Source organism: Palaemon carinicauda, chromosome 10 (assembly GCF_036898095.1).
Source record: "Palaemon carinicauda isolate YSFRI2023 chromosome 10, ASM3689809v2, whole genome shotgun sequence".
Lineage (NCBI taxonomy): Eukaryota > Metazoa > Arthropoda > Malacostraca > Decapoda > Palaemonidae > Palaemon > Palaemon carinicauda.
In genome coordinates, this window is record NC_090734.1 from 136,480,362 (window position 1) to 136,492,844 (window position 12,483).

Consider the following 12,483-nt stretch of genomic DNA (forward strand, 5'->3'; position numbering starts at 1 on the left):
ACTTCAATATGATCGAGTCTCTGACGGTAGAAGGAAGTTAAGAGTATATATCTAACAGTGAAGAATTTTGACTTCAGAGGCACCACGCAAAATCACTTCATTTACACACATCTCCACATATTCATAAATTAATAAAAACTAACGGTACGTTTGTAAACTTTAAACAGATCTTTCAGTGAAAAAATAGATACGCTAATGTAATGTCTCAAGGGAAAGTGCCATTTTATTTTTTCTTATCCAACATTTGAAATTCCCGAGCCTCAAAGGATGAAGTGATGTGTCCTCAAGAGATAGAAAGGATTATTATTATTATTATTATTATTATTATTATTATTATTATTATTATTATTATTATTATTGTTATTATTATGATTATTAGCTAAGCTACAACCCAGTTGCAAAAGCAAGATACTATAAGCCCAAGGGCCCCAATAGAGAAAAATAGCCCAGTGAGGAAAGGAAATAAGGAAATGAATAAACGATTGAAAAAACTCTCCGCCTCCTCTGGACTATCATGCCTAATGTAATTAAGAAGGCATCACTGTCCGATGTGGCGTGGCACTCAGACACTTCACTGCATTCTTTCTTTCCGAACAGCTGAGATATGATTCAACTCAAAGAGTTATTTTTTTCTTTTTGAGGAAACACGCTATCGATTCTGTCTGTCTGTCGGAGTTTCTAATTATGAAAACCGGAGACGGGATTTTCTATCTCGCAAGGCTAGAGGCTTTCGTTTTCCGAAAATAGAAGGTTATAATATTCATGGAATATAAAGAACTACTATGACTTGTTTAATTCTTCTGATTCTGAGGTAGTTTTCTTTCGTTGGGAACTGATAACTTTATACGCTATTCGCAACCCAGTGTACTTGTACGTTAGAAAACTGTTTAGATAATGCGAACAGTACAAATAAATCGTTTAATTGTTAAGTCAAATATATATCATACTTCTGGTAAAATAATGGATATAGCAGGAAGCTTACTTTTGTAAATATCTTTAAAAAAACAATTTTTGAAAAAACAAATGATGCAGGACTCATTGCAGATATATATATATATATATATATATATATATATATATATATATATATATATATATATATATATATATATATATATACAGTATATACTGTATATATACATTATATATATACATTATATATATATATATATATATATGTATATATATATATACATATATATATATATATATATATATATATATATATATATATATATATATATATTGTAAAAAGGACTATGTTGTTACATATAATCCTCCTTTAATCTTAAGATATGGGAAAATATCTAATGAATGTAAAGTTTCCAATTATGAATATAATCTAGAACGACCTTAAAAGCAAAAATAAATATGACCATGCTGTTACTTATAATCCTATTTTGATATCAAGGTGTAGACCAATATCTATTGTAGGTAAAGTTTCTAGTTAAACCTATAATCGAGCATGGGATAAATATGTGTTTATAAATTTGACCTTCATCATTTACGTCAGAAAAGCTTCGTTAACCCATTCCATAAAACTTCTTTGCCTAACTACAATTGAGATTTACTAGGGAAATAGGTGTTCAAGTGTCGGCAAATAAAATCAATAAATACACGGGTGAAACCTCACCTAACCTATGATCTCACGTCCTATCTGGCCTAGGGGCGCTGCTATAGCCAAATTATGCTCCGGGCAATCTACGGAAGGCAGTTCCTGTCTACCAGACCAAGGTCTATAGCCTAACCTAACGTAGGGTTCCGTAAATGATGTGGTGAAACTTCCCCTGAACTTTCATGCACCTAACCTAACTTATGTGTAATAAATCACAAACAGTGTTTGGTTACAGAACTTGTATGTCAACCTCTCCTTCGGTATCCCGCAATGAGACTGGGAATCCTTCCCCTAACCACCTCACCTGACCCAGAAGCATAGGACAATGTTGTAGCTTAGCTAGTGATGATAATAATAATCTGGTTTCTTCCCATGGCCTACTTTGTTGTTAGACACATAGCGAGCTATAAGGAATTAACCAAATATATTTCACTTTTAAAATCGTTTACTTCTTAGGCAGCCTAGGCTAATCGATATTTCCAATAGGCTAAATGTAAACACCCAAATGTAACGCTTTTACCTGATTACAGTAAAGCACTTTCACCCGTTACTAAATATTCATATTACATTTGTGAAACTTATTTATAATAATCAATACTATTTTCGCATCAAATTTCTTAAAATGAAACCCTGTGATGCACTGGTAATGAAATGTCTGTGTGTCAGAGCTGGCAGACCCACGTAGTTGAATCTAGTTTCAGACGGATGTATATCAACTACCTTATCTATATAATTCACGTCATCAATTCCGTCACGAAAATATCTAAAGAATAAAAACCATAACGTCTCAGAACTTACTAAAGTTATTATTGATTATTATATTTACATTAATCTTGTTACATGTTTGAAAATGGGCATTGTCTTTATGCTAATCAGTTACGTTTTGAGGCAAGATTTTAATTTTTCTTTCAAATATAATGTGTGGAAAGAATGCATTAATCTACGCTAGGTCATTTCTTTTATGTAAATGTATAAACATACAGTTATTCTCAGTGACATCGAAGTCCTCGTGAAAAGACTAAATATAGATAGCAAAATGGCAAGAAACTAAAATAACTATAGTCATCTTTTTAATGAGGTGCATTTGCACTGACTCTCACGGGTGCCCTCTAAAATGGTTAAAGTTTCCTACTAGCTGATTGGATGGACAAAGTAATTCTAACCTATCAGCAAGGAGGAAAATTTTCCGAACTAAAAGGGCACCCCTGCGAGTCAGTGTAAATGGGCCTCATTAAAAAAAAATGAGTATACTTCATTATCTTTAATTAATTGCTGACGTAAGTTAACTTGAAAAGCAGAAAATGCAACAAAGAAAAGTATTAGAAGCTAACATACGTGGCCGGTCAAAAATGAGGGCTAACGCGCACACAGATTCAAGCTGTCCCCCCTCCTTTCCTAACTACAATTCAGCAGTTTCTGCAATTTGTTGGAGATTGTGGTTTCCGAGTGTACTTCCCGGGGTACTCTCTCACCCTGGTATGACTACTCCCCCTCCTCCTACCAGAGGGACGGGGAGAGACCGAATAGTTATACGTCTGGTAATGCCGTTGGGCGTGACAGGAAAGAAATATATACTTATATATACTGTACTGTACAGCCAGACCCTTTGAGAGAGAGAGAGAGAGAGAGAGAGAGAGAGAGAGAGAGAGAGAATGTCAAAACTTGAAGAAAATTGTCACCATAGTATGAATTCCACTATAAAAGTAGGAAACGGAGATTAGAGTGAACCCTGGGTCACGTCTCCCGTGAAAGGGGACGGGAAAAAGGGTCAAAGGCCATGAACTGAAGGGAAATAGAACAAAAAGGTGAAATGAGTGAGCGATCAATCAATTTTCATCCTACCAAGAAGATAATGGAGGATACACTTAAAGATTCAGGTATTTTATCTCGCAAGTTCACTTGGTAATCGATTCTGACACTAAGATTGGTTTTGGGAACGACAGCTGGAAGACATATTATTATTATTATTATTATTATCAACTAAGCTACAACCTTAGTTGGAAAAGCAGGATACTATTAGCCCAAGGGCTCCAACAGGGAATAATAGACCAGCAAGGAAAGGAAATACGGAAATAAATAAACGATATGAAGAATAATTAACAATTAATAAAATAATTTAAAAACAGTAACAACATCGAAACAGATATTTCATATATAAACTATAAAATGACTTATGTCAGCTTGTTCAACATAGAAACATTTGCTGCAAGTTTGAATTTTATAAGTTCTACCGATTCAACCACCCGATTAGGATCATTCCACAACTTGGTCACATTTCCACTATTACTTTGATAAAAGCTTCCTTTTACTAATGGAATATTAGTGACTTGTTTTATTTGTCGAAAGTAAGTTAGTACTCATAGTTGAAGCAACTAAATTTCAGACTGAAATAATTCATAAGTGATTGGCAAATACCTCTAAGTAAAACGTCTACTTCGGGCTACTAATTTGGCGGCCATCTTGGAGAACAAATGTGTAAAATTTTATACTTGTATCATCATTTGCACGCGATTCCTCTAAAAAATGGCCGTTATCTGCCCGGCTAAGATTTTTAAAAACCAATGACCGAGATTTTCTAATGTTTTAATTCATAAGTCATCTGCAAATATTTAGCAATTTTTCAAAAGACAAAATCTAGGCATTTGGTATTCATGGTAGATAATATGTGCTTAAGTAGTTCGGAAAAATTAAGGTCAATGTGGTAAAAAAATGCTTTAGGTTTATAAATGGAAGAAAAAGGTTATTGGTTGCCAACTGTAAAATGAGATTTAAAGATTTAAAAACAACTTAACTATTCTTATTAGTTAATACTGAGTAATCCAGCTTTAGCTTTCAATGTCACCTTTCTAATTTACAGAATAAATCTAACACTGCTTAGTCCAATTTAAATACAATATGCCATCCATACCTCCATGTACATGACAGCGCCCAGGAAGGCCACGACGATGCTGGCCAGCGTGAGGTAGAACATGACCCAGTAGACGGAGGGCTTCCAGGATTCCAGACTGGAGTCTTCCATGGAGTCCTGAGACCCTCGACGGGGATTCTGGCTGTTGGCCATAACACCTGCCGCGCCTTTCTTTTTCTGTTTGCTCTCGTGACGAGCTCTGTTGGCGTGGGTAAACAGAAGGGTTATGAATGCGGACTAAATATAGCAGTTTGTGAAGACTGCCCAAGTGGACTTACATACAGTTGCATACTTAAACCTGAATTTTTTTTTTCTAATAGAGACTGAGTTTGCGGATCTGATTCTAAATCTACAATATTGTTTAATTTTCATATTGGAGACATGTTTTAGAGAGAGAGAGAGAGAGAGAGAGAGAGAGAGAGAGAGAGAGAGAGAGAGCTTCTTTTTGTCTTATTTACCTCATGATAAAGATCAATATCAAGATCAAGAGAGAGAGAGAGAGAGAGCTTTCTGTCTTATTTACTTCATGACAAAGACCAAGAGAGAGAGAGAGAGAGAGAGAGAGAGAGAGCTTCTTTTTGTCTTATTTACCTCATGATAAAGACCAAGAGAGAGAGAGAGAGAGAGAGAGAGAGAGAGCTTCTTTTTGTCTTATTTACCTCATGATAAAGACCAAGAGAGAGAGAGAGAGAGAGAGAGAGAGAGAGAGTATTTTTGTCTTATTTACCTTACGATAAAGGCCAAGGGAGGGAGAGAGAGAGAGAGAGAGAGAGAGAGAGAGAGAGTATTTTTGTCTTATTTACCTCACGATAAAGGCCAAGGGAGAGAGAGAGAGAGAGAGAGAGAGAGAAAGAGAGAGAGAGAGAGAGAGAGAGAGTATTTTTGTCTTATTTACCTCACGATAAAGACGACAGAGAGAGAGAGAGAGAGAGAGAGAGAGAGAGAAAGAAAGAGAGAGAGAGAGAGAGAGAGAGAGAGAGAGAGAGAGAGCTTCTTTTTGTCTTACCTCATGATGAAGGCCAACAGTGTGATGATTCTCTCTAAGAATAGGTTAAAGAAAAGGATACCAGACGAACACCCCAATTAAACCATAAAATATACAGAATATCCTTCCTCCACGAGTCGTAGGGGCAGCAGCACCATATCCTGCAATGAGGAAAATAAACCATATTAGTATGAAAAGGAAAGATTTCTCAAAGGATAATTCTACCACAGTGCAAGATGAACAGTTCCGTATTAGCAGCTTCCTCACACAACTATATTTGCGTCTTGGATTCTTAGACCTTTCCTTTCAAATACTTTTCGTAATATGAGGCGAAAATGTCTTCGCATCTCGTTTTGCATCATGAAAATTTCTTATGCAGAAACATTCTTATCAAGAGGTATCTCTTTTACTTTCTTTACTCAAACAGTCCTAGGCTTTCGTCTTTTCGTTCATCCTTACACTTTTGAATTATACAATAAATTATCATCGACGAAAGTCTAACTTTGTCTCTCGTTTTGCATCACCCAATATCTGTCCTTCTTCACTGCAACTTGATGCATATCATTTGTTTTGTTGCAAAAATCGAATTCTCTTAAAGTTTAGCAAGAAATCTAGTTACATCCTATAACGCAAATACCTCATTTTATCTTATCAATGTTGATGTCACTGTCTTAACTAATTGTAGATGATAAATCCATATTTTTTTTTTTTCCAAGTAGACAAGAACATCTGCTATGAGCTAATGAGTGGCTTCAACCAAAGAAGTACCCCTTCTACGTCACCAATCTCAGAACCAAGTCTGTATAATTGACTTATTGCTTTTAGTTAGGTACATAGAGCAAGGGCTTCATGAGGTAAAATGCACTATATTTGAGTAGTAATGGCAAAATAGTATAAACTCTTCCTTGATATGAACTGAATATCAAGTATGAACAAGTTTCGTTAAAATCGGTTCATTATTTCTAGCAATATTTTGTAAACAAACAAACACTCAGATAGGTGAAACAGCTGCAGGGAATTTCGTTTGCAGATATGATAATAAGGAGGAAAATAATGTTGATGATGATATATATAAAAATTAATTTGAATACAAGATTAAATATCCTGAAAAAACGTATAGTTTTAGAAATATATTTGTAGGTGTTCATAGAAAGTCTTGGAAATCTCAACGTTTTGGCTGAAGGAACATTTAATGCAGAATCGTATATTTCCAGTAGAAAGCTCATTCAATAAAACTTTTCTAACTATGCAGTACCTCTCTCTCTCTCTCTCTCTCTCTCTCTCTCTCTCTCTCTCTCTAAACAGCTTCGACGTAGAAATAATCAATAACTTTATAAGACCCAGTTTCCTGCAAAGAATCCTGTTTTCGCCTAAGAAAATTAGTCCGACTCAAACATGAAAGTAAAATTTTTACACATCGAGAGACGGAGAGGTGACTCATGGAACACTAAGGTATGACCTTCTAACATTATTGTAACCATGTTTTATTAACGGTGTTCTGTTTAATCATCTGCGATATATTTATCATTTTTAAAAGGGAACTGATAACCAACCTAATGAGACAAGACAGACTGTTACAGAGCTGGTAAATAATAATACGTTGCCGGATATAAAAACTTATAAGGAACCATTGCAAGTGTCTGCTAAAGTTCGTTGCGGACATGCAAACGAATTTACTGTTTGGAAAAGATGAAACGTGATTTTGATGATCCTGTCACAGGAAGGCGAATGATTTTCTAACCAAGGAGATAAGTGTTGCCATATCACTTTCAATATATCTCCTTTTCATTAAAGTTAGCTTGTTTGGTTATGTTTTTCACCAGCGAAGAAGAGTGCCCCTGTTGCCTGCAATATAAAGAGGGGTCTGATAGACCCTGGAAATTCCAGTTTCTGAATCTCGACAACAGGATATGGGAAACTCTCCCGTAGGCAAAAACAAGACACTCCCTTCGACTAGTGAAGATTCTACTGAGAGAGAGAGAGAGAGAGAGAGAGAGAGAGAGAGAGAGAGAGAGAGTTTTAGCTTGAGGACTCAGCCATAGAACACGAATTGAAAACAACACACAATGAGTTACAAACATTCATTGTTTGGTTTGATATGCGATTTAGATATTCTTTTCAACAAAATGTACAGATGGATACAGGAAATCTTGGCCCACCTCATTCTTCAGAGCAAGGTGTGCCAGGAAGTCCTGTATCCAATTGTACCACCTGACGTCGGATTATTTTCCTTCTCATTCAGTTATGAATACAATTACACTTCATAATGCACATTAACATAATCAAAAATAATTTCACACTGCTATCGTCTATTCATTTACATTTCTTTCTATAATTAACAACTTATATCTAAGGGTCCCGCTCAAGCTCGATAGTTTCTTGTAGTGTCTGCAGCCTCACCATCCTTGTGAGTTAAGGATGAGGGGTTTGGGAGAGACTATATGTCTACCTGTTGAGTTATCAGCATCCATTCCCTGGCCCTCCCTGGTTCTAGCTTGGGTGGAGAGGGGTCTTGGGCACTGTTCATAAAATATGTTACTGTCCCTTGCCTTTGCCATTCATGAGTTGACTTTAAACCTTTAAAACCTTTATAAGTATTTTCGTACACTCACTGCAATCTAAAAATCATCTTTTACAAAATTGAGTAATTATTTCTTGATAATATAAAAGGACGGTTATGTTCTCATTATCTACGGACGACACAAATTGAAAAATCCTATTAAGGAATTGGAGCACATTTTATGTATACAAATTTTTTCAACACAAGCGAAAACTTGAAGGTCCATTTACCTTTTAAATTCATCTTAATTCTCCAAATGCAACAACTTCAGAGAAGCGAAAAAGTTGAAAAAAAAACGCCACATGAGAGTCCAAGAAACTGCCTCTCTCTCTCTCTCTCTCTCTCTCTCTCTCTCTCTCTCTCAGCTTGTTTACAAGTTCTCAAAATCTGCAAGGTTTCCTGAGCAAACACTCAAACTTGGGTGGTAAGGATTTCATCATCAGGTCTACAAAGCCAAACCAGGAAAAAAGAGTTTGTCTTCGTTTTAGTAGTTTCGAGACATCTAGGAAAAAAAAAGCTAACTTTCTGGACAGATGGTTTTTAAAAGTCTTTATCATCGTCTTTCTGTTTACTTGGGGAGAAAAGAGATTTTCATTCGAGTCTGAAAAATGGCATAAAAGCAAAGAATATAGACGGGTGATTTTACACAAAATGATTGTATGTATGTATGTATGTATGTATGTATGTATGTATAAATACAATATACAGTATATATATATATATATATATATGAAAATGTTTCAATGCAATTTTGATACACACATATATGTATATATATGTGTGTATATATATATATATATACATACACACACACATATATATATATATATATATATAAATATATATAGATATATATAAAATTTTCTTGATGCCATTTTGAATGATAACATCGAAATCAAAAGTAAAGGATGGACCAAAAAGAATTCTTTAGATGCAAGGACTCCAATTTGGGGATACAAATGATAGTGGTTTGATATCAAACCAAAATACTATTACAGAAAATAAGACTTTATATATATATATATATATATTATATGTATATGTATGTATAAACATAGAATTGCACGATCTTAATGTAAAGAAGTACCTTAGGCAAATAAAAGCCCGAAAACTTTTTTGTTTACTCTCAGTTTTATAGCCCGACCCCCGAGCTGGGCATTAATCTTTAAACTCTCATCCTTTTATAGGATACTCTCTTGTACTGAAATCCCGTGTAGTCATACCCTGGTGAGAGAGGCTACGTGCGCGTGTGTGCATATTTATCTAGATATTTAGCCGTTATTTTTGACGGGTCGCATGCACTATTAATAGAATAAAGAAGCTACTCTCCTCTTGGTAAGGGTAGAAGAGACTCTTTAGCTATGGTAAGCAGCTCTTCTAGGAGGACACTCCAAAATCAAACCATTGTTCTCTAGTCTTGGATAGTGCCATAGCCTCTGTACCATGGTCTTCCACTGTCTTGGATTAGAGTTCTCTTGCTTGAGGGTACACTCGGGCATGCTGTCCTATCTGGTTTCTCTTTCTGTTGTTTTGTTAAAGTTTTTATAGTTTATATAGGAAATATTTATTTAGATGAGGTTACTGTTCTTAAAATTTTTTATTTTTCCTTGTTTCCCTTCCTCACTGGGCTATTTCCCCTGTTGGGGCCCCAGGGCTTATAGCATCCTGCTTTTCCAACTAGGGTTGTAGCTTAGCAAGTAATAATAATAATAATAATAATAATAATAATAATAATAATAATAATGATAATAATAATAATAATAATATGGAATGGATATAAGATGGTGTACAGAATAAGTGTTGGATCACGTGGGATTGAGTTAAAAGACATTTAGTTATACAAGAGGTAAGAATGTTGTTTCCATGAAAAATAGAGGGGCACTCAGTAGTGCGTAGACCTCCGCCACGGCAGCTTATTTCTCGACCTTAAGTTCGACCATTGACCTTAACATGTATTAATTGGCATGGATTTTCATACATTCATATATGAACCAAATTTGAAGTCTCAGTGACAACGATGTCCAAACTTATGGCTGATTACGTGAATTGGACATCTTGCTTGACCTTTCACAATTTAATCATTCCAGCTTTTTACATAACAGTTAATCCCAGCAAGTTTCATTACTCTACCATTGAAATTGTGGCCAGGAAGCTGTTCACAAACACACACACAAACAGAGGGTAAAACATAACCTCCTTCCAATTCCGTTTTCAGTAACAACTGAAAACAAGTGCAAAGAATAAGGGCGAATAATAGCTTGGATAAAAATGGAAATATGACATGAGTGCAATAGATGACGAATATAAATAAAGGGAAATGGAGTCGGAATCTCTCTATTCTCTCATCCATCCGTGTTTAATCTATCTCTTAGCTATGGTTTGGTGACAGGCTTTGTCCCTCGGGATCTTTCCCATTTCATATTCATAAGTTCTAAAGGTCACTCATGAGTGGCAGAGGCCAGGGACAGCCACAATGTCCTAGAGACTGCCCATATATATGATCAGCGCCAAAGCACATTCTCCATCAAGCTAGTAACAGGAAGAGCTAGGCAATGGAGCAGGTAGACCTATGGGCTCCCCCAAAACCACCCCTATCCTTAGCTCGCAAGGATAGTGAGGTTGCAGACACTACAAGAAACTATCGAGTTTGAGCAGGACTAGAACCCCAGTCTGGGCAATCGCTAGGCAGGGACGTTTCCAATACGCCACCAGAATAATTTTCTTCTTGCCATCGATGTGACGGTGCCGAGAGAAGGTTGTGAACTCAAAGGCAGTGTGAAAGCAACTGAGTTAGTTTATTGTAAAACACTCTCCTTTATATACAAAATCTCAAAGCAACAAGATTTTTCATGTTGAAAATTCAACACTGTTACAGAGGAGGAAAAGCAGACATGAATTTTCAGGTTCTTTTTAGTGCGAGGGGAGAGCGAAGATACAAGCATAATATATACAAAATGAATTATGTACGATCGTGTGACACACGGTTGGTACAACGACATTTTCAAACTGACATGCAATTCTGTTTTTCAACTATTTCTAAGTTTTCCCTTGACTTGGGACTGCTGGAAAGCAAAGATCCAAACTGAGCAGGTAATCACCGGGTCTTGAAAAAAATGGATTGAAAACACTCAGAGTTAATTTTCGTAGACTCCTGAGGAGGTTCCCCGCAGGAGAAGCCTTTTCTCAGACATCCTATGTCATCAATATCCATCGATCCATTCCCCTACACGGAAGAAGAAGAAGAAAAAAAGAAGAAGAAAAAGAAGTAGAAGACGAAGAAGAATAATGTCATCGGCCACATTAATTTTCATACTTACGGTGACTGAAAGTTTTCGTTAGTGTGTTACTTGTATAACCTTATAAATCAATGTACACGACCCGTCAAAAATGAATTCTAGAAATGTTTGTATAGTATCGTAGTTTTTATCGAACAATAACTATCATAAATAGTAGTAAAATATACACAATTCCAAAGGCAAATTATTTCATTCATGTATGGCCTATAGAATTATAGATCTCAATTACTTACTGTTTTGTGAATGAATTTGTACGCTAAAATAATATATAATTACACACCACACCAATCAAAGAAAAAATGAAATTACGTGAATCTGAAATAGGCAGGATTTAACGTGGGACAGAAACCTGATAGTCTTAGCTACTTTCTTTGCATTTGAGAGAGAGAGAGAGAGAGAGAGAGAGAGAGAGAGAGAGAGAGAAATAATATGGAGTTATTTGCGCAGAGTGCAAGACAAACAAAAATTATTTGAACACAATAATGATTATCCTACAGAGAGAGAGAGAGAGAGAGAGAGAGAGAGAGAGAGAGGAAAATAATATGGAGTTATTTACGCAGAGTGCAAGACAAACAAAAATTATTTGAACACAATAATGATTATCCTACAGAGAGAGAGAGAGAGAGAGAGAGAGAGAGAGAGAGAGGAAAATAATATGGAGTTATTTACGCAGTGTGTAAGATAAAAAAAATATTTGAACACAATAATGATTATCCTACAGAGAGAGAGAGAGAGAGAGAGAGAGAGAGAGAGAGAAATAATATGGTTATATGCGCAGAGTGCAAGATAAACAAAAATTATTTGAACACAGTAATGATTATCCTACAGAGAGAGAGAGAGAGAGAGAGAGAGAGAGAGAGGCATCACTACTGATCAATTCAGCTTTTCCTTTTTCGGTACTTTAAAACTTCTAATGACCTTTCATTCAATAAGACTGAGAGAGAGAGAGAGAGAGAGAGAGAGAGAGAGGAAGCATCACTACTGATTAATTCAGCTTTTCCTTTTTCGGTACTTTAAAAATATTCCTTCAAATGACCTTTCATTCAATAAGAGAGAGAGAGAGAGAGAGAGAGAGAGAGAGAGGGTCATCACCACTGATCAATTCAGGTTTTCCTTTTA

General features: G+C 35.7%; 1 protein-coding gene across 1 annotated transcript in view; it reads right to left on the minus strand.

Annotated features, from left to right (window-relative positions):
- The window catches only part of LOC137648501 (potassium channel subfamily K member 13-like), a 100,933-nt gene that overhangs the window by 18,730 nt on the left and 69,720 nt on the right, over positions 1–12,483 (minus strand). The window contains 3 exon segments of the mRNA XM_068381420.1: positions 4,524–4,722; positions 5,530–5,603; positions 5,605–5,669. Coding sequence (XP_068237521.1) covers positions 4,524–4,722; positions 5,530–5,603; positions 5,605–5,669 — 338 coding nt within the window.